The 19,107-nt window shown below is 40.4% G+C and overlaps 1 protein-coding gene across 1 annotated transcript in view; it reads left to right on the forward strand.

Annotated features, from left to right (window-relative positions):
• The window catches only part of Bruce (BIR repeat containing ubiquitin-conjugating enzyme), a 361,218-nt gene that overhangs the window by 260,378 nt on the left and 81,733 nt on the right, over positions 1-19,107 (forward strand). The window contains 1 exon segment of the mRNA XM_067128151.1: positions 16,105-16,241. Coding sequence (XP_066984252.1) covers positions 16,105-16,241 — 137 coding nt within the window.

Consider the following 19,107-nt stretch of genomic DNA (forward strand, 5'->3'; position numbering starts at 1 on the left):
CAGTAGAAGAGCTCCTGGAATTACGGCCAACTGGTGAAAAATCGCCCCCTTCTTTCGTAAACCCAATTTTGGGTATAAATACCTCCTGCATGTACTCCTGGTGCCATTCACTTCCTTCACTGGTAGGAAGCGATTATTGATTCGCTGGATAATAAATGAACTTTAGACAGCTACTTTATAATTTATGTGCTGAATCATTTACAGTATGCCAAGTTGAGAAGGCAAAATATAAGCTCAATGGCATACAGTGGCCATTCTTTTCAATGAAGTTTGCCTCAAAGAGGGTCTCCTTCCAAGATACTCTAGTAATAATAATAATAGAAACAATAATAATATGTTTTGTTAGAGAATGGCAGCATCAGTGGAATTGATTTTATATATGGCCTTCTCAATTCTTCTTCTTAATTTCTTCTCGTCAGGCTGATATTTGCTAATAATTGGCCGATGTTCATAGTCTGGATAAGGAATTAGTTTCTTGAAATGTTAATTTTATTGCATAAAAGAAATGGAAGTTAAAAGTGGCGTTTGATCGCTGTAGAGTTTCTGGAAATCAGGATTTGTCGTATTCTCGTGTAGAATCTTTGTCGTTGTTCTGAGGGTGTAGCAGAATTCCAGCATTTCCAACCGTATCATCAGTTCATTCTCAAGGAAGGGTGGCCTTGTTCTGGTTGGAATGGGCTCGTCAGATGGTATTTATAGTGTCCTGGGTGTCCCATGTTGTGATGGCTGAATTTTCATTGGCTGATTCAGGGGATTAAGGCCCTGGGCCAAGCTGTCTCCCAGAGGTTGATGCTCGCACTGGTCTTCGCGTGCGGACGTTGGAGACTGGAAGGGTGGTATAGGGAAGGTCACTGTCGGTAGATGGGGTCATCACCTGATTAGTTTGTTCGTCCAGCTCTGGGGTGCTGGCAGGTGGCGCCCTACATACCACCGTCGAGAGGAGGGGTCTCCTGCATGGTGTTGAGGCTAGGTCTCTCCTTTCTGATGTGTAGGACCTCCAGGAGGTGGAGGCGGCAGTGTCTGTTGCCTTATCAATAATTCCAATATTAGGAATTATGGCCTTTCGGGTTATTCTAATATTGTGCGTATTCTTGGCATGATTACGACCTTGGCTACAGATACGGGAATGTCAAAACCCATAAACCAGGGAACCCGTTATGCCCTATTATTAGCCAGATTCCTGCCCCTACGTACCAGCTCGCGAAGAAATTGAATGCTATTTTGACCCCTTATGTTCCAGATGACCACAGTTTGAAGTCCTCTGCCAAGTTTATAGAAACCCTGAAAACGACACCCCCGGGAGAAGTTATTGCATGGATGGACGTAGAGTCTGTCTTCACGAACGTCCCCTTGGACAAAACAATCGAGATAAATCTGGATCGTGCATATGGAGACGACTCTACACCTCCATTAAACATCCCCGAGCATGCCCTCCGAACACTCCTCGAGATTTGTATAAAAAAGCCCCTTTCTCCACCCACAGAGGCCATATGTACTTACGAAAAGGTGGTGTAGCGATGGGTTCTCCCCTCGGAGTACTTTTTGCGAATTTCTACGTGGGTGCTGTGGTACATCGGGTGTTCGCCGCCATCGAGAAACTGTTGGTATATGTCATGTATATTGATGACACCTTCATAAGCGCCAGCATGGTGGAAGAAATCGAACAGCTGCGACAAGCCTTCCATAACCACAGTAGCCTCAACTTTACCATCGAACATTGCCGTGATCGTTGCCTCCCCTTCCTTGATGTCCTCGTCGAGTAGCAAGAGGAGCACTTCGTAAGGCAATTTTGTACAAAACCCACAAACCTGGGCATTTTCCTGAATGGTGAGAGCGAGTGTCCAGAGAGATACAAGTGCACTGTGATCAGCACCTTCATCAGGAGAGAGCTCTCACACTGCTCCTCTTGGAAGGACACACACACGCACACCAAATTAGAACGTGTTGCCCAGATTTTAATTAACAATGGGCATTCCAACCGGGACATCGCAAAATGCATACAAAGGAGTATTGACAAATGGTACCAACAGGAGCCTCGCCCCGCTGCCCTTGATGATGTCACTCTCTTTTACAAGGGAGCATTTCACAGGAAATACAAAGAGGATGAGCAAGCTTTCGCAGTATCATAGAAGGACCCTGCAAAAATGGTTAAACTAGTAATTTATTACAAAAGCAAGAAGACCACCCCCCGCAGTGCAGGACCCCCTGAAGAAAACCAACGTGGCCTACCAATACAAATGCCCTGTTCAGGAGTGCCTCGGCACCTACATTGGGATGACCACGATGAGATTTTCCAAGAGGATCTCCTGCCATGCTCAGGAAGGTGCCATTCATAATCATACCAAGAATATTCATAATGTTAGAATAACCCGAAAGGACATAGTTCCTAATATCAGAATTATAGATAAGGCGACAGACCGCTGCCGCCTCCGCCTCCTGGAGGCCCTACACATCGAAAAGGAAAGACCTAGCCTCAACATCACGCAGGAGACGTCTCTTCTCCCAACAGTGGCACGTAGGGTGCCGCCTGCCAGCACCCCAGAGCCAGACGATCGAACCAATCAGGTGATGACCCCATCTACCAACAGTGACCTTCCCTATACCACCCTCCCAGTCTCCAACGTCCGCACGCGAAGACCAGTGCGAGCATCGACCTCTGGGAGACAGCTTGGCCCAGGGCCTTAATCCCCTGAATCAGCCAGTGAAAATTCAGCCATCACAACATGGGACACCCAGGACGCTATAATACCGTCTGATGACCCCGTTCCAACCAGAACAAGCCTACCTTTCCTTGAGAATGAACTGATGATACGGTTGGAAACGCAATTCTGCTACGCCCTTACAACAACGACGAAGATTCTACTTGAGAATACGACAAATCCTGACTTCCAGAAACTCTACGGCGATCAAATGCCACTTTTAACTTCCATTTCTTTTATGCAATAAAATGAATATTTCAAGAAACCAATTCCTTATCAAGACTATGAACATAAGCCAGTTTTATCAGCAAATAATAAGAATTGAGAAAACCATATATAAAATCAATTCCACTGATACTGCCATTCTCTTTAACAAAACATGCTTGAAAGATGGTCTATTACCTTCAAATATAATAACAATAATAATGATTGACCCTAGTTATAACATGAGGGTCCATATACAAGAGCTAGCAAATTGAACCCGTTTCAGCCGATTCAAATTGAATTAACCTTCCAAATTCAAACAAAATAATTTCATATAAGTAACTTACCAAGTAATTAAATAGCTACAGTTTCTAACATGTACGGAAACTAAAATTTGAAAACTTGCTGTAACGATCCTTTTGTTTTGGTGTAGTCCCGCCCACATTCAGGAAAGAGAGGAACAACTTGGCAAAGAACCTCAATTTGTTTCTGCCAGCTGATGAAGAAGGTTGTTAGCTCTCAACTAAATATTGAAATTTGTTTCTTTGCTGGTTTTTGGTCGAGACAAAATTGGTGAAGTATATTTACTTTTGGTAGCCTTTCGGGAATTAATCAGTGATAGAGTTTTCTTCAAAGACCGGAGTTTTCACGATGTTGACTGTTTTTTTCAAGATTTAGACTTAATTTCATGACTTAGGACTTTTGGTAACTGACTTGTCTGTGACGATGTCAAACGCAAGTATATCTTCCACTTGTTATTGCAGTAAAGGCTGCAATATGAGGTTGATTTCAGCAAGGTATGATTCGCATAACATTTGCGCAGATTACAGGGGTCAAGTTTGTTCATAAACGTTACCTTGTGATGAATGTGTTGACTGGGCTCCTAAACAATGGAACGTCTAAGTTCTCATCTTTCTAAATTAGATAGGGATAGGAAGAGAAAAGCTTCTATTAGGAATGACAATAAGACTGCAGCTAGTCAGGAATCTGCTAAGTCTCCTTGTAGTATTGATGTGCCTATTGTATCTATGCTTGTAATGTCCTCTATTCCCAGTTCTCCAGCTGTACCACCTGATCCTTTACCCAGCTCCCACACTTCTGAACCCAGTGCCATTGCCAACCTGGAGTAGAAATTCGATTGGGGGTTCGAATTATTAGTGGAGTGTATGGCCCAATTAGGGACTTCAGTTCGAGCCCTAATGGACCAAGTGAATAGTCAGTGTTAATTTTGCAAGTGAAGCGTTGATGGAGGAGCTGGCTGCCCATTCCACCAATTCTCATAGGCAAAGGTCCCTGGCACACTCCCCTGAACCTGGGAGAAGCCATACCGGAGGCCCAAGGGAGGTCGGTGGGGTCTGTCCATGGGTAGTTGGCCCCTCAGTCGCTCCTGTAGTTAAGTCCCAAGCTCGACAGCCAGCCAGTGGAAAGGCATCTTTTCGGAGGTGCGTTATCCTTCCTCGAGTTCAGAGGTTTCTAGCCCTGAAAACAGGTGCCAATGGTGTTCTAGTGATAAATCCAGGCCATTGAAAAGGCCAGCAGTGTACATATACCACACCCCTCAGGTGCCTTGTAAGAAGGTCAAGGATTCTCGCCCAGGGTGCCAGTAGGCTTCTTGCAGTTCCTGGGACAGCCCAGAACGTTTCTCTCCAGTGTGTCCGGATGCGAAATGTCAAGTGTTGGCTCGTAAATGTTCATCTTCACTTCTCAGATGGAAACGCTCTAGTTTACCAGTCAGTGCTGCAGTGTCCGTGTGCCCTTTAGTGCTTGATGTATCGGAAACTCCCAAGCACCCAGTAGAGTCTAAGCTCCCAGTGGCTTCCCAGCACCAAGTAGCTTCTGAGCACCCAGTAGCACCCGCACATACAGAGACATCTGAGTGCCCACTAGTGCCCAACTGTCCTGTCGCCTCTTCTAAACATGCGGAGTCGGCTTCGGTTTTGGTGGCACCAACTTCCCGGCGCCAGACTTCAACTTCAGTCATGGATCCAGCTTCATCTCCACTCAACCGTCGTTGGATGATACTTTAGGTTTTTTAAAAAACCTTCTCCTGCAGCTAAGCTGACCACGGACTTGTCCTTATCGCTAGTGTCTTCTGTGGAAGAGGAGTCTAGTAAGGATGTAGATGGTGACTCTTCTCATTCTGCTTATGCAGCGCTTCTGCGTTTTTTACTGTGAAGTTTTCCTGCCTGTTTCTCGCCAGCAGCCCCATCCTTTCCTGCGTCCACGTTCCTGATGAGCAGTCAACCTTTCGAGTCCTCCAGGTTTCCCAAGATGGTGCTCTTTACGTCGGCAAGGAAGGTGCTGAGCAAAGTAGATGCTTGGTTCTCAGTCAAGAGGTAGCAAGGGAAAGCTTCATTTAGTTTCCCCCTGCCCAGCTTTCTAATAGAAGGTATGCTTCTTATACCACTGGAGAAGCTCCTTCCCTGGGGGCCGCTGCCTCCTCCCAGGGGGACTTCCCTGTACTTATTGACTTCTCTCAGAGATCGGCTTTTTCATCGGCTAAGGTCATGTTTTCTGCAGCTGAGATTGACCACGTGCTTCAGAACCTGTTCAAGGTGTTTAAAGTACAGGTATTATCCTACTTACAATGGGGTTAGGTTCCAAAAAAACCCATCGTTTGTTGGAAAAAATGTATTGCGAATATAGCCTAGCCTACAGGAGGGTATTCAGTACCATCTATACATATATAGTAGCCTAGCCTACACTATAAAGTATACTCTATACATATACAGTATACAGTAGTAATTATTAATATCAGCTAATTCTGGAGGTTCATGCAGATTGACTTATGGTAATTCAATACAAAGAGAAATTGAATAACAAACAAGAATTAGCTTAGCCTACACTATGGTATATCGTATACATGTACGGTAGCCTAGCCTACATTATACTGTACTCTATATTCACATATTAATAACGTACTATACAAACATTAACATAACGAATATGCATCTTTTCCATGGATCTTATAAAAAGTTATTCTTTACTTCACTGTATCCAACAATATTGTATGTATTCTCATATTGCTTTTGTATTATAAATAGCAGTCAATGTTTTGGTTTGGAAATTTGACTACATGGTAAGTTTATTTTGCCGTATTTGATTCAGTTCAGAGGCTTTTCTTGCTTCTAGTTAACGTAAATGAATCTCTAGATACTTTATTTATATGGGACAAGGTTGTTTTTCATTATACAAAGTGTTTTTAAGTCGAAATATAACAAATACACCTCGTTGTGAAATTAATTTAGCTATTTTTTTCGTTATAGATGACGTTGGCTGTAGGGGCCATGTTTGTTTTGTGTAAAAAATCAAAATTCCGTTTGCTATTTTCACTTGATTTCATCATAATATGAGCTTTATGTATTTATCTTTTGTTGGCGTGAAAACAGCAGTAATGTGTGTTCTTTCATGCCCAGAAGTTTTGATTAAAATACTTTTCTCTCCAATTTTATTTACAGTCAAGTTTCATCCATGTTGCTGATGCACGATAATTTATAGTCATTAGCAGCTTGAACATTGTTTTCTCAGCTTCATCTACAACTACAACCTGCAGCTTAAATTTAGCAGTATATTTCCTTGGTGATCTTTTCCCCATAGCGAATAAGGGTACAATTTAAAAATATATCAGTCCTATTGTACTTAACATCATTTGTAACATAACCATGGAAATTGTTTACTACGGTATGACAGTTGAAATACAGCTGTTGTTATCCGATTCGGTTATTAGCAAAACAGCAGTTCCTCGTTCGGTTGTTTATGGCTGTATGGATTTACGCAAGAGTATAACGTTACCAACAATACTTTTATCATTCTCTTTTACTTTTTTTTAACTAGAAGATGGGATAAAGAGATGAAGGAAAGGAAGTAGAGTGTATTATAATTTGGTTCCTCTTGCTGCCTGATTGTACGCTGCTGCTTGCACCCGTGTACGCTGCTGCTTGCACCCGCGCTAAATTTAAAAACATTTTCTAAATATTGTCATATCGTTATTAATTGCTAACCCCATCGCAAAATCGAATTATCATAAGGCAAATTATCATAACTCAAGTCCTACCTGTAGTTAGCTTCTTGGAATGGTCAGCAGGTGCTTTGGCACGGAAGATACAGGACTGCTCTGCCTTGCCTGTGGACTTTGTCTCGGACACTCGTGGAGTCCCCTCTTCCACTGATAAAGGTATCAGAGACAGTTCTAGGGAGTTGGCCTCTCTTTATGATGGGAGTGTTGAGGAAGAGAGAACTGTGGTGTTCGTACACCACGGAAGGGTCATTACGGCCCAGAAGTCGGCTCCTTTTCTCCCCCATGGTGAAAGATTAATTGTTTCCACAGTTGACTGTTAATGACATTGTCTGGCATTTACACAATAAGTCGACCCAGGACCTTTTGTGACAGTCCTGAAGACATCCAAAGGATCTTCCACCTTTCAGTGGGAAGTCGGCCTCCCCCTTGCAGCCTCATCTCTTTCGTGGGGGAGACAAAGATGATCTTCCAGACCTCGGTCAAACACCCACTTCACGTCTTGAGCAATCAAGAAATCCTCAACTAGAGCTGCTTCAAGGAAATGAAGACCATGTCCTCCATGGCCCAGTAGGTGCCAGGCTCCATCTCTTCTAAGAGGTGGAAAGAGTAGGGAGCATAGCAGTGGATTGTACAAGTCGTCAAGGAGGGCTACTCTATCCCATTCAGGAAAAACCTCCATTAGTCAAGAAGCCCATCATCTTGGCTGCCTACTCCATAGGCTCAGAGAGGTTTTCAGCCCTCTCGCAGGAAGTTTCCATCCTCCTCTCCAAGAGGACAGTAGAGATAGTCGATGATGTGGACTCAGAGGGGTTCTACAATCGTCTTTTTGTAGTCCCCAAGTCTTCAGGAGGATGGAGACCAGTCCTGGACATCAGTACTCTGAATGTCTTTGTTCAGAAGACAAAATTCAGAATGGAGACAAGTCACTCCATTCTTGCATCCTTTCATCAAGGAGACTGGATGGTCTCAATAGACATGCAAGATGTGTACTTCCATGTCCCCAGACGCCCAGACTCGAGGAAGTACCTCAGATTCGTTTTCCAGGACCATGTCTTCCTTTTCGAGCCCTGTGTTTTGAACTATCAACGGCCCCTCAAGCTTTCACCCGCGTTCTTGCTCCCCTTGCAGGGTGGCTCATCTCATGGGCATCAACATCGCACTCTACCTAGACGATTAGCTCCTACGCTCCCCAATGAAGGAACAATGCATGGAGGACCTTTGCAAGACCTTTCTGTTAGCCCAGGATCTAGGCTTGTTAATCAATCTTCAGAAATCCCAGCCGGCTCCTTCCCAGGGGATAGTATATTTGGGGATGACGTTGAACTCTTAGTTTTTTGGGCTTCTCTGTCCCCCAAGAGAGTGGAATCCTGTCTGCAGACAGTAGACAAGTTTCTTGCTCTCCAAGCATGTTCTGCCAACAAATGGATGAGTCTCCTCTGGCATCCATAGAACAGTTTGTTCCCTTGGGAAGATTACCCATTAGAGTTCTTCAGTTCTTTCTCCGAGCCAGCTGGGACAGGAAAAGTCACACAGACCCCTTCACTTTTCCTGTAATCCACGAGATCAAGAAGCACCTGCTTTGGTGGAGCTTCGAAGAGAGGTTGCTGGAAGGGAAGTCCCTTCTCATTCAGAACCCTGACCTAAGCTTTTGTGCAGACGCATCAGATGTAGGCCGGGGGGCTTTCTTGGGAGACAAGGTCTCCAGGACATGGTCATGGGAACAAGAAAAGTTTCACATAAATGTGAAAGAGTTAAAGGCAATTCACTTGGGGTTGCAAACCTTTGCCTTAGAGGTGTTCGGCAAGACAATGGCAGTCCATTCGGGCAATACCACAGCCCTGTCTTACATCAGCAAACATAGGGGAACACATTCTTTCTCCCTCTGCGAAGCAGCAAGGGATCTTCTCTTCTGGGCAGATCGGAACCAGACGAAAATCGTAATCAGATGCAATCAAGTCATTCCCACAGAGTGGACTCTAGATCCACTTGTTTGCCTAGACCTGTGAAGACTGTTGGGGAAACCAACTCTGGATCTCTTCACAACATCCAAGGACCGTCGTCTCTCGCCATTTTGTTCACCAGTTCCAGACCCCTTGACATGGGTGACGAATGCCATGTTGCAGGATTGGTCAAACAAAGATCTGTATGCCTTCCCTCCATTCGGTATGATCAGAGAAGTCCTGAACAAGTTCCGATCCCACCAGAATGCATCGATGACGCTAATGGCCCCATTTTGGCCTCTTAAGGGAGTGGTTCCTGGATCTCTTGGGACTTCTGGTAGACTTTTGCAGGCTTCTACCACTAAAATGCAGTCTGCTCAGATAACCCCATTTCAGGCGGTTTCATCGAGCATTGTCAAATCTAGCTCTGACAGGTTACAGGCTGTCAAGAATTTACTCAGAGCCAAGGGATTTTGGAGGGCAGCTGCAGATTCTATTGCGAAGTGCAGACGCCAGTCATCTGCTAACGCCTACCAAGACAGGTGGTCTATCTTCCGCACGTGGTGCAGAAGTAATCCGATCTTATTTGATCTTTTGACACTAGTAAGCAAGTGAATACGGAACTAGTATCATGGAACCTAGATGTGGTTCTAAAATGGCCTGCTCTTATACCCTGGGATTTCTTTCTAAGAACGAGACGCCATCAAAACCTGGCTTTGCTCTATTAACATCAAGAACCTAGTGCAAGTGTTAGGTTCGGAGGATGAAGAAAGAATGCTTTGTCCTGTGAGTGCTTTAAAATATTACCTAAGCAGGACTGAGAAGATACTTGGACCTGCCAGTAACTTATGGTGTTTGGTCACTCTTGACCCCTTACGGAGAATGCCATGTCTTTCTTTTTAAGGGACCTCGTTCATGAAGCTCATTCTCAAATTGGAGAACTGTTTCCCGTTTTTAAAGTCAGAGCTCACGATATTAGAGCTGTAGCTACATTGCTAGCTTTTAAGCACAAACTCACTCACTCTCTTTCTCCCATTCTCCAAGCTACGTATTGGAAATGCAAGTCAGTATTTGCGTCCCATTACTTAAAGGAAGTGGAAATGATTTTTAATAATTGCAGTACCCTAGGCCTGTTGTCAGTGGCTGGCATGGTGTTGAGGGGGGGATGTGTAGGTAGTATCCCTTCCATCCTGAATCTCTTCACCTTGACACAGGTTGTTGAGTCTTTGGGGAGCCTGGGGTTACTATGCACTTGGATACCCGCGAGTTTTTAGTGGATGGGTGGTGTAGGTAATAGTGTTGTTTTTGGTCTGGTTGGTTTTTGTGATGGTACTGTGCCCAGGGCAGGGGCAAATTTTTATGCTTTATTAGCGATCGGAAAGGTCCTTCGCTTAAAGTTCCCACTTATGTAGCAGGCACCCCGTGGTTATACTGCCGCGCCGCTATGGGGTAAGATGAGCGCCGACCAGAGGCAGTATCTTCCTGCAGCAACTCTCTTACCAGGTAAGGAAACAAAAGCATTGTGTCAGTGCTGGCAGTTTTTTCTCTTTTATCAAATTCATTACGTGTACTAATGTTTTGGGGTAGTAGATGTCCATGCATCCCACCTCCTATCAAGTGGGAATGAGCTATGTAATTACAGGCAGTCCCCGGTTAACGGCAGGCTCGGTTAACAGCGATTCAGTTTTATGGGGTTTGTCTAGCGACGAAAATCGGCAATTTTCGGCACCGAAAATCGCCACTTCCACTTATCGGTGCCGATACATACCTAACAGAGGCGCCGGTAACCGAAAATCAGCACTCTTCGGCGCCGATAACCCCCAAAAATCCCCGAAAAAGCGACGAAATCGCCGATTTTCAGTTAGCGGAGATTTTTGGTTATCATCACACCCTCAGAAACGGAACCCCGCCGATAACCGGGGACTGCCTGTACTTGGTAAGTTACTTATATAAAAATGATGTTTTTATGATAAAATAAAGTTTTATATATATTTCCCAAGTAATTACAGAATGGGAGCCCACCCTCCTCCCCTCACATGTACATAAAGGCACAAACAAATTGAGGTTCTTTGTCAAGTTGTTCCTCTCTCTCCCCAAAGTGGGCTGGACTAGTTACCAGCTATGTAATTACTTGGTAAGTATATATAAAACTTTATCATAAAAATTTCATTTTCATGAATAGAAGTGAAATGATGTTCAAAAACAATTATTTTAATTTAAAACATATTTAATTTATTATCAGCTAGTGAAGTCCACTGTATCACATTAATAAAGAACAGAAGTACAGTGCTCACCCACTTTTTCGCGAGGATAGGTCCCAAAACCCACCGCGGAAATGCAAAATCCCCCCTAAAAACGCTTATAATTGCTTATAACTGCCAAATACCCTGTACCTGCGAAATTAAAATGCTTATAACTATTTTAAAAGTTCACTGCCTAATTTAGTAGTTCCAATACAAATATACCTTTAATTATCATGGTAAAACGATTGAATACCAATTCAAACAAAAATACACCCAAACCATCATCCCAAAACACCCTATGTCATCTTAGATTAGTACCCTTTTTCAACTGTTACTTTTATGTATATATGCCTCCAAAAATTTTTATTACAGTGATTTACTAATTTTAAAATATTAATATTAATGCAAACACAGCAAAATATCTATGAAATGTTTAATAGAAATTAAATAAATCTTTAATACAAATTGAATGTGTCTTACAAAATGTTTGACAACTAATCAAGTTATCCCTGTATACACAAGCATAGCCATTTTCTATCATAGTATTGAAGTCGTCCCGTTTTCCTTATAGACTGGTAAAAACAATTAAAATTATCATTACAGTAAACCCCTCATTCGTGTTCTCACGATTCGCAGATTTCTGCATGGAACATATATACACATTATTCGTGGAAAATTCACCCATTCGCGGTATTTTTCATTGAGAAATATTCACTAATTACTGTATTTTCATATAATTTTCATGACTAAATGCACTTTTTGTGATAAAACTATTAAAATACTCAGGTATAAGCATTTTTAGATTTTTTTTGTGTTTGAACTATCAAAATAGGCAGTTCTGAGTGTTTTTAGAGGGGTTTTAAGTATTCGTGGATTTTAGTTATTCACGGGGGGGTTGTGGTACGCATCCCCCACAAATACAGGGTGGGGGAGTTTCACTGTAATTTGCTTTTTTTCATAGAGCAACACTGTTTATTCAGTAATTACTGTATTTTTTCATATTGTGTTCGTGACTAAATACAGATTTTTATGATAAAAATAATTTACAGTGTACTGTACTTATACTGCAGTAATGTATTCATTAAGCTCATTCCAGGTTGGGCCCAGACTGAGCATAACAGGTGTAAGATTCTCTCTCTCTCTCTCTCTCTCTCTCTCTCTCTCTCTCTCTCTCTCTCTCTCTCTCTCTCTCTCTCTCTCTCTCTCTCTCTCTGCACATGATTGTGCTTATCTTTTGGTTTGAAAGAATAAAAATGAGAAGATACAGTAAAAATATAAACAAGAATACTGTAGCATAGAATATACATAAGTGAAGGAGTGTGTTTGTTACTGTACTTAGACTTCGATGTAAACATACCTCAGTTATCTCTTTCTCTCTCTCTCTCTCTCTCTCAGTACATACTGTACTTATCCTTAACAAAATATGAATTACTATTTCATAAACAAAAACATGAAACCAAACAAGCTCTATCAAGTCAGGTCTACCTAGCCCACTTCACCTATCCAGCACTGCCTCCCCACCCCCCTCCCAGCCATAGAAACTGCTCCCCAGCACCACCCACCTTCCAAAACAACCCTCTTCTTTGAACCTTTCTCTACCCAGGCATACTGCCTCGCCTCTCCGATGGCGCCAAGCCATCTGACCTCCCCCCACCACCATCACCATGGAAACTTCGTGAGGCCTCCCCCACTCCCTGAAACCCTTTCCCAGTCACTCTGAGCATTGGCAGTGTTACCAACATTTTCTTTGGGCTGCACAGCATTGCCAACAATCAGAGGGCAATTTTCAAATTTTTTGAAATTCTTATATATCTTATATCTTTGAGGCCTTGGTCCATGGTCTGGGTGTGTCAGATAATGTCGAGTTCTGGAAAATGGTAATCCAGATACTTGAGGGATTACTGTATGTGGAATATAAAGGCTTGTTAGCTGATAGTCAATACGCATGTAGGTAACTGCGATGCTCTTTTAGATTTGACATGCCATTTGCAAGAGAATCTCAATAAGGGTTTTGAGTGTAAATCGTGGAGTAGGTGGATATGTTTTAAGTTTACCTCAAGATTTCTTTACAGGTAGGCAGCAATGAGTTGCCATTAAAGGGATCTTTAGCAAACCAAGACCTATTGTGTTTGGAGTTCCACAGGGTAGTGTTCTTGGTCCACTGTTATTTTTAGTGTATACAAGTGATATGGTTGTTTGCCTGGAAAACAAGATTGTTCAGTATGCCGATGATGCACCATTTAGGAGAAATAAAGCTGTCCATAGTCTCAATTGTGACATGGACCGAATTAGTGGATGGTGTAGTCGGTGGGATATGGCTGAACTCCAGTAAAACAAAAACACTATTGATACCTGATCTCGGACTAATTTTCCACCGCATCCTCCCTTCAGGTAGATGAAACTTGGCTAAATGAGTTTGAAGCTTTAACTATTCTTGGTGTAATTTTTGACTTGCATCTTACTTTGGAGAAGCATCTAATGGAACTCTTAGCAAATGCTACAAGAAAGTAAAGTGCTGTACAGGGCCTTAGATATTTATAACTGATTAAATCAGTGCAACCTGTTTTAGGTCATTTGTCCCTCCTTTACTAGAATACTGTTCTCCAATGTGGATGTCTGCTTCTGCCAGAGATTTTTCTTTTAGATAGATTGGTTCGTGGAGGTAGGTTTGTTTCCTAATATTAGCAGTTATGATGGATGGTCTCTTGTTTGTCAATTTTTCTTAAGGTATATTTTAACAGAGATCTTTCACATTCACAATTGATCCCTGATGCCCTTTGCCTGCTGAGAGCAACCAGATTTGCCTGAACAGCAGCACCAGTATGCAGCAAGTATGCCTCGCTGTTGAATTTCTTAGTTCCAAAATTCCTTTATTTTTCACACCTTTGGACTGTGGAACAGTCTCCCTAAGGATGTTGTGCAGTTGGAACTTCAAGAGTTCAAGCGAAGATGCAATGCATTAGTACCTAATACAGTTCTCCTTGTATTTTGATAATTTACATATATTTTTATCTATTGATTTGTTAATTTATTTATTCTTTGTTAATGAGTGATCTCTCTGCATTTCCCATTACCTTCTGTTACTTCTTTCTAATGAACACCATATCCTGTGGAAGCTTGAATTTCAAGTGAGTGGCCCCTATGGGCTTGTTCCATATGAATAGGGTTCATCGTCTGAATAATATATATCAGTAATAATTGACATTATCTCAGTTTGAACCTTCAGATAAAGCTTCCTTTTAAAAACACTTTTTCCTTTAGCCCTTGCCATGGCAAAGTGTATTAGTGAGCTTCAAGCCCTTGTAAGGTTTAGTTCCGGGGGACATGTCTCTTTAAAAATTTGATTTCCCATTGCTAGATTTGTGATGGTGCCTAATTTGACTGCTTCAGTAGGCAATGAAGAGGAAGCTCTGCTATGTCCAGTTATAATTCTAAGGATTTATCTGGAAAGACTTAATCTTTGAAGTGGAGGAGTTAAGAATTTATTCCCTCTGTTAGGAGGACAAACACTCCTATGTTCAAGAATGCTGTCTCATTTTTTCTACATTGCTTAATCAAGTTAGCATATGTAAAGTCAAATCCTGATCATTTGACGTTGTTGGAAAGTGAAACCTCTCAACGTTCTTGCTGTAAGCACGTCTTTTAATTACCTTAAAAACTTTTCACCAGGGAAGGTTGTTAGTGCAGCTCATTGGACGTGAAACTCTGTTTAGCCTTGCGTTGTTTGCAGGACATTAAATTTTCTATGAGACTTGTCAAGCCCATAGTCATATCATCACTGTGGGGATGATTTTCTCTTAAACCAATTAAAGAGAATCTTCCTTTCCCTCCTATCTTTAGGATGTTAGGAAATCTCAGTGTTGAGTTTGGGGAGATGAAAATACAGTGTTACCCTGCTTATTCATGCTTCATTTTGTCACGGATTTTTGTGGAACACATCTTTCACTTTCCTGCGGGAACTTTCAGCAATTCGCAGATTTTTTCCTATGGACTGTATCTCTAAAATTATCACAGATTCACTTTTTTTCATAGAGCAACACTATTTATTCATTAATTACTGTATTTTTTCGTATTGTGTTCATGACTAAATACTGGTTTTTATGATAAAAATGATTTACAGTGTACTTAATATGGTTTACAGTGTTTAATATGATTTACAGTGTATTTGCTAAGCTCATTCCAGGTTGGGCCCCAGACTGAACATAACAGGTGTACAATTTAATTTGATTCTCTCTCTCTCTCTCTCTCTCTCTCTCTCTCTCTCTCTCTCTCTCTCTCTCTCTCTCTCTCTCTCTCTCTCTAAGGGTTATGTAAGATGTATTTGAAATAATATTTCTGTAAAGTGTTTTTGGATGATAGAGCATATTGTACAATATTTAAAATATTTGCTAATTATTTTAATTTTATTTTGAAGTAAAAGCAGACTGGAAAATAAAATGAAAATAATGAGTGAATATTTTATATGTTGTACAATATGCTCTATCATCTAAAAACACTGTACAGTAATATAATTTCAAATACATCTTACATTATCCTTAAAGAATCTTTGAGAGAGAATTACACTTAACTGCACGAAGACCTAACATCTCATTACTGTACTTGCTGCTGTTTTTATTTAACTTCAATTACTCCTTTTTTTTTATATCATATGCATTGCATTATGTGAAAGATTTTTTGTATCAACCTCAGTTACTGTACTCATTTTTTATATCCCATGCATTTCATTCTGTGAAAGGTTTTTCATCAAGTTAATGACATTTTAATTTTAAAGCCTGTGCTCTGTATGAATAATAATAATTTTAAATTTTCCACTGAGTCCCTGTGCTTAAATTATTTAGGGTATATTACATTACTAAGGTAAGAAAAGCTAATTTGAATTTACTGCTTTTTTATGGTATCAGTAAAATACAAAAGTTGAAAGTCATGAAGTGATACAAAGATACAGGTATTTATCATAATTGTTAAAGATTACAATAGCATATTTTTTTTTTTTTTACCAGAGGGGGAAACTGGTCGAGAAGCATTGCTTTTATGTACAGAACCATTACCATCTACTCTTCATGTGTTTACTAGTCAGGGAGGTCTATCCCTCCTCGCCCAACATATGTCTCTTCTGTATCCTGACACAGGACAACAGGTAAGTTGTCTGTCAAGTTACGCATGCACCAGGTTTTTTGTTGTACAGTATTGTGTTCCGTAAGTACCGTATATACTCACGAACATGCGACTTTTGAAGACCTAATTTTGAAGCTAATTTTAAGGAGGTCGCATCATACACAAGATATAAAATTAGAGTATGTAATATTCACATATTAGTACTGTATTATAAAATAGAACATAACAAAAATGAATCTTTTCCATGGATCTTTTAAAAAGTTATGCTTTACTTCACTGTATCCAAAAATATTGTATCAGCTGATGGCAATTATGAGGTAAGAGTTTGTTGGGCTGTATTTAACTCAATTCAGAGCGATTGTCTTGCTTCTAGTTAGCGTAAATGAATCTCTAGATACTCTATTTATATGGAACAAGGTTATTTTTTGTTTTATGAAGTGTTTTCATGTCGAAATATGATTTAAATAGGCTGCATAGTGAACTAAATTTAGTTTTTTTTTTTTTTTTTTGTTAACAAATGGTGTTGGGGGCATGTTTTTTATATAAAAGAAATCAACAGATTCCGTTTGCCGTTTTCTCTTGATGTCATCATAATACAAGCTGCCGTTTTCACTTGATTTCATCATAACGCAAGCTTTACTTATTTAACTTTTATCAGCATGAAAACAACAGTAAAATGTGTTCTTTCATGCCCAGTAGTTTTGATTAAAATACTTTTCTCTCCAGTTCTATTTACAGTTGAGTTTGATGGTATATCGGAGTTTAAAGGAGTTTCATCCATGTTGCCAATGCACGATAATTTATAGTCATTAGCAGCTTGAACATTGTTTTCTTAGCTTCAGCTACAACTTGCAGCTAAAATTTAGCTGTATATTTCCATGCCGATCTTTTCTCCATAGTGTATAAGGGTGTAATGTAAAAGTATATCAGTTCTACTCTACTTAACGTCATTGGTTACATAACTACGGTATTTTTTTACTATTGCACAATGGTTGAAATGCAAGCAAAACAGCTGTTGTTATCCAATTCGGTTGTTCGTAGCAAAACAGCTGTTTCTCGCTTGGTTGTTTATAGCTGTACTCGTTTATGCAACGAGTATAATGTTATTAATGGTACTTTTATCATTCTCTTTTACTTCTTTAACTTATTTAACTAGAAGATGGGATAGATAAAGAGGTGGAGGAAAAGAGGTTAGTCTATTGTAATTTGGTCTCAAAAAAGGAACCCGCATGATACACGTGATACATGATAAAATCATTTTTGAAGGGTGAAAATTTGGGGGTCACATGATATGCGAAATCGCGCGTTACATGAGTATATATGGTAATATGGAAAATGCTTGATATATATCTTTTCCTAATAGAAAATTCTTTCTACATTTTTTCTTCATTTTGTATATTATAGGTATAAGTTTTGCTGGCAGTGGGTTACTCTTCATTCTTTGCAGGGTTCTCTGACCCCCCAGTTGCATGGTTTTCTGCCATTTACTTTACATTCATACACTTTGGTCTCCCAAGCTGTCTGTACTTTTACCATGTTCCATTTTTTGTATCTGATTGAAGAACAGTCCTTTTGTAACCAGTGTGAGTGTAGAAAAAAAGCATGTTAAACTACTCTATAATAATGTAGTTGCTTGAATTTGTAGAGCAATAATAAAGTTATTTCTGGTGTATTGGACAGCATGCTTATTTCACTGGTGCAGGGCTTTAGGTTCACTTACCAGGAGCGATTGAATCTAAAGTAGTAACTTAAAGAAATTTGCACAGTATTGAACAACTGTTTGATTTTAGTCTAGTTTTGAAATTTTTGTGTACTAATTTTTTTTTATTGATTAACCAGGTACTGTATCCATGTTTTAATTCAGCTGCTTTTCCTTCAGTGTAATTATTACAGATTTCTGAAAGCAAATTGTGCCATTGCCAATAAAACTTCAATGTTTTTTGGAGCCAAAAGTCTATCTTTTCGTAATTATTTTATTTTTTCAAATCTCAGTTGATAACATTGAGAACTGAGACAAATTCATATGGATGTGTTATATGAAAAATTTGGTTTTGGATACAGGACATGGAATTTTATTTTTTAAGATGATAATCATTAGACTGGTGAGTTTCCCAGTTATACATTTTGCCAATGGTTTCTTTGATATGTTGCATATGACAGTTTTGCACAAGATCATAGCTCGGGTTCATGAAAGTTGAATAACTTCTTCAGTGAAAGTCTATATAAAAAGCAACACTTGTCACAAATTCCAATTTTTGTGTGCTAGTAGCTGATGGCTGTTGATGTACATGCCTGTACAGCATAATGAACAAACAAGCGTTTTATTTAGCCTTATGCATTGGTTTGAAGTGGGCAACCTCCTTCCATTTTGTAAAAGATGACCCTTTTACCCAGAAGTGGGGATCTCTCCTCAGTTGAGTTACACTGCATATCTGTCACCCTCTCATACAGTATCCAGCTTCAGTCCTTTTGAGTTTTCATGTGCATATCTACTCTCTGCATCTCCTCTGAGGTGTCTGTGTCTGTTCCGGCCTAATTTTCCCCACCAATTTGTTGTGTACTTGTGTTTTTTCCATTCATAACAGGCTCCCCAAGATTGTAGAACCCACATTTTCTCTTATGATATCTCAGAGGAAATGAAGCTGATAGTTTTTTTTACTTGAATAACATATGTACCCATTTTTGGACTTTGAGTCCTTCACAGTGTAATGTTTCCTTTGTGCCAAAGTTAAACATTATTTGGATCTTGGATGGCTACCAGTGTAAAGTGTAGATGGCTGCTTGGGTTTCTTGAAATAAGTTATCTGCCTATGGTCTCTGATAAGGAACACGAGTTCCTAAATCCGAGTTAATTATTACTGTGTATTTCCGTGTATAAGACAACCTTT

This window comes from Macrobrachium rosenbergii, chromosome 3, assembly GCF_040412425.1.
Source record: "Macrobrachium rosenbergii isolate ZJJX-2024 chromosome 3, ASM4041242v1, whole genome shotgun sequence".
Lineage (NCBI taxonomy): Eukaryota > Metazoa > Arthropoda > Malacostraca > Decapoda > Palaemonidae > Macrobrachium > Macrobrachium rosenbergii.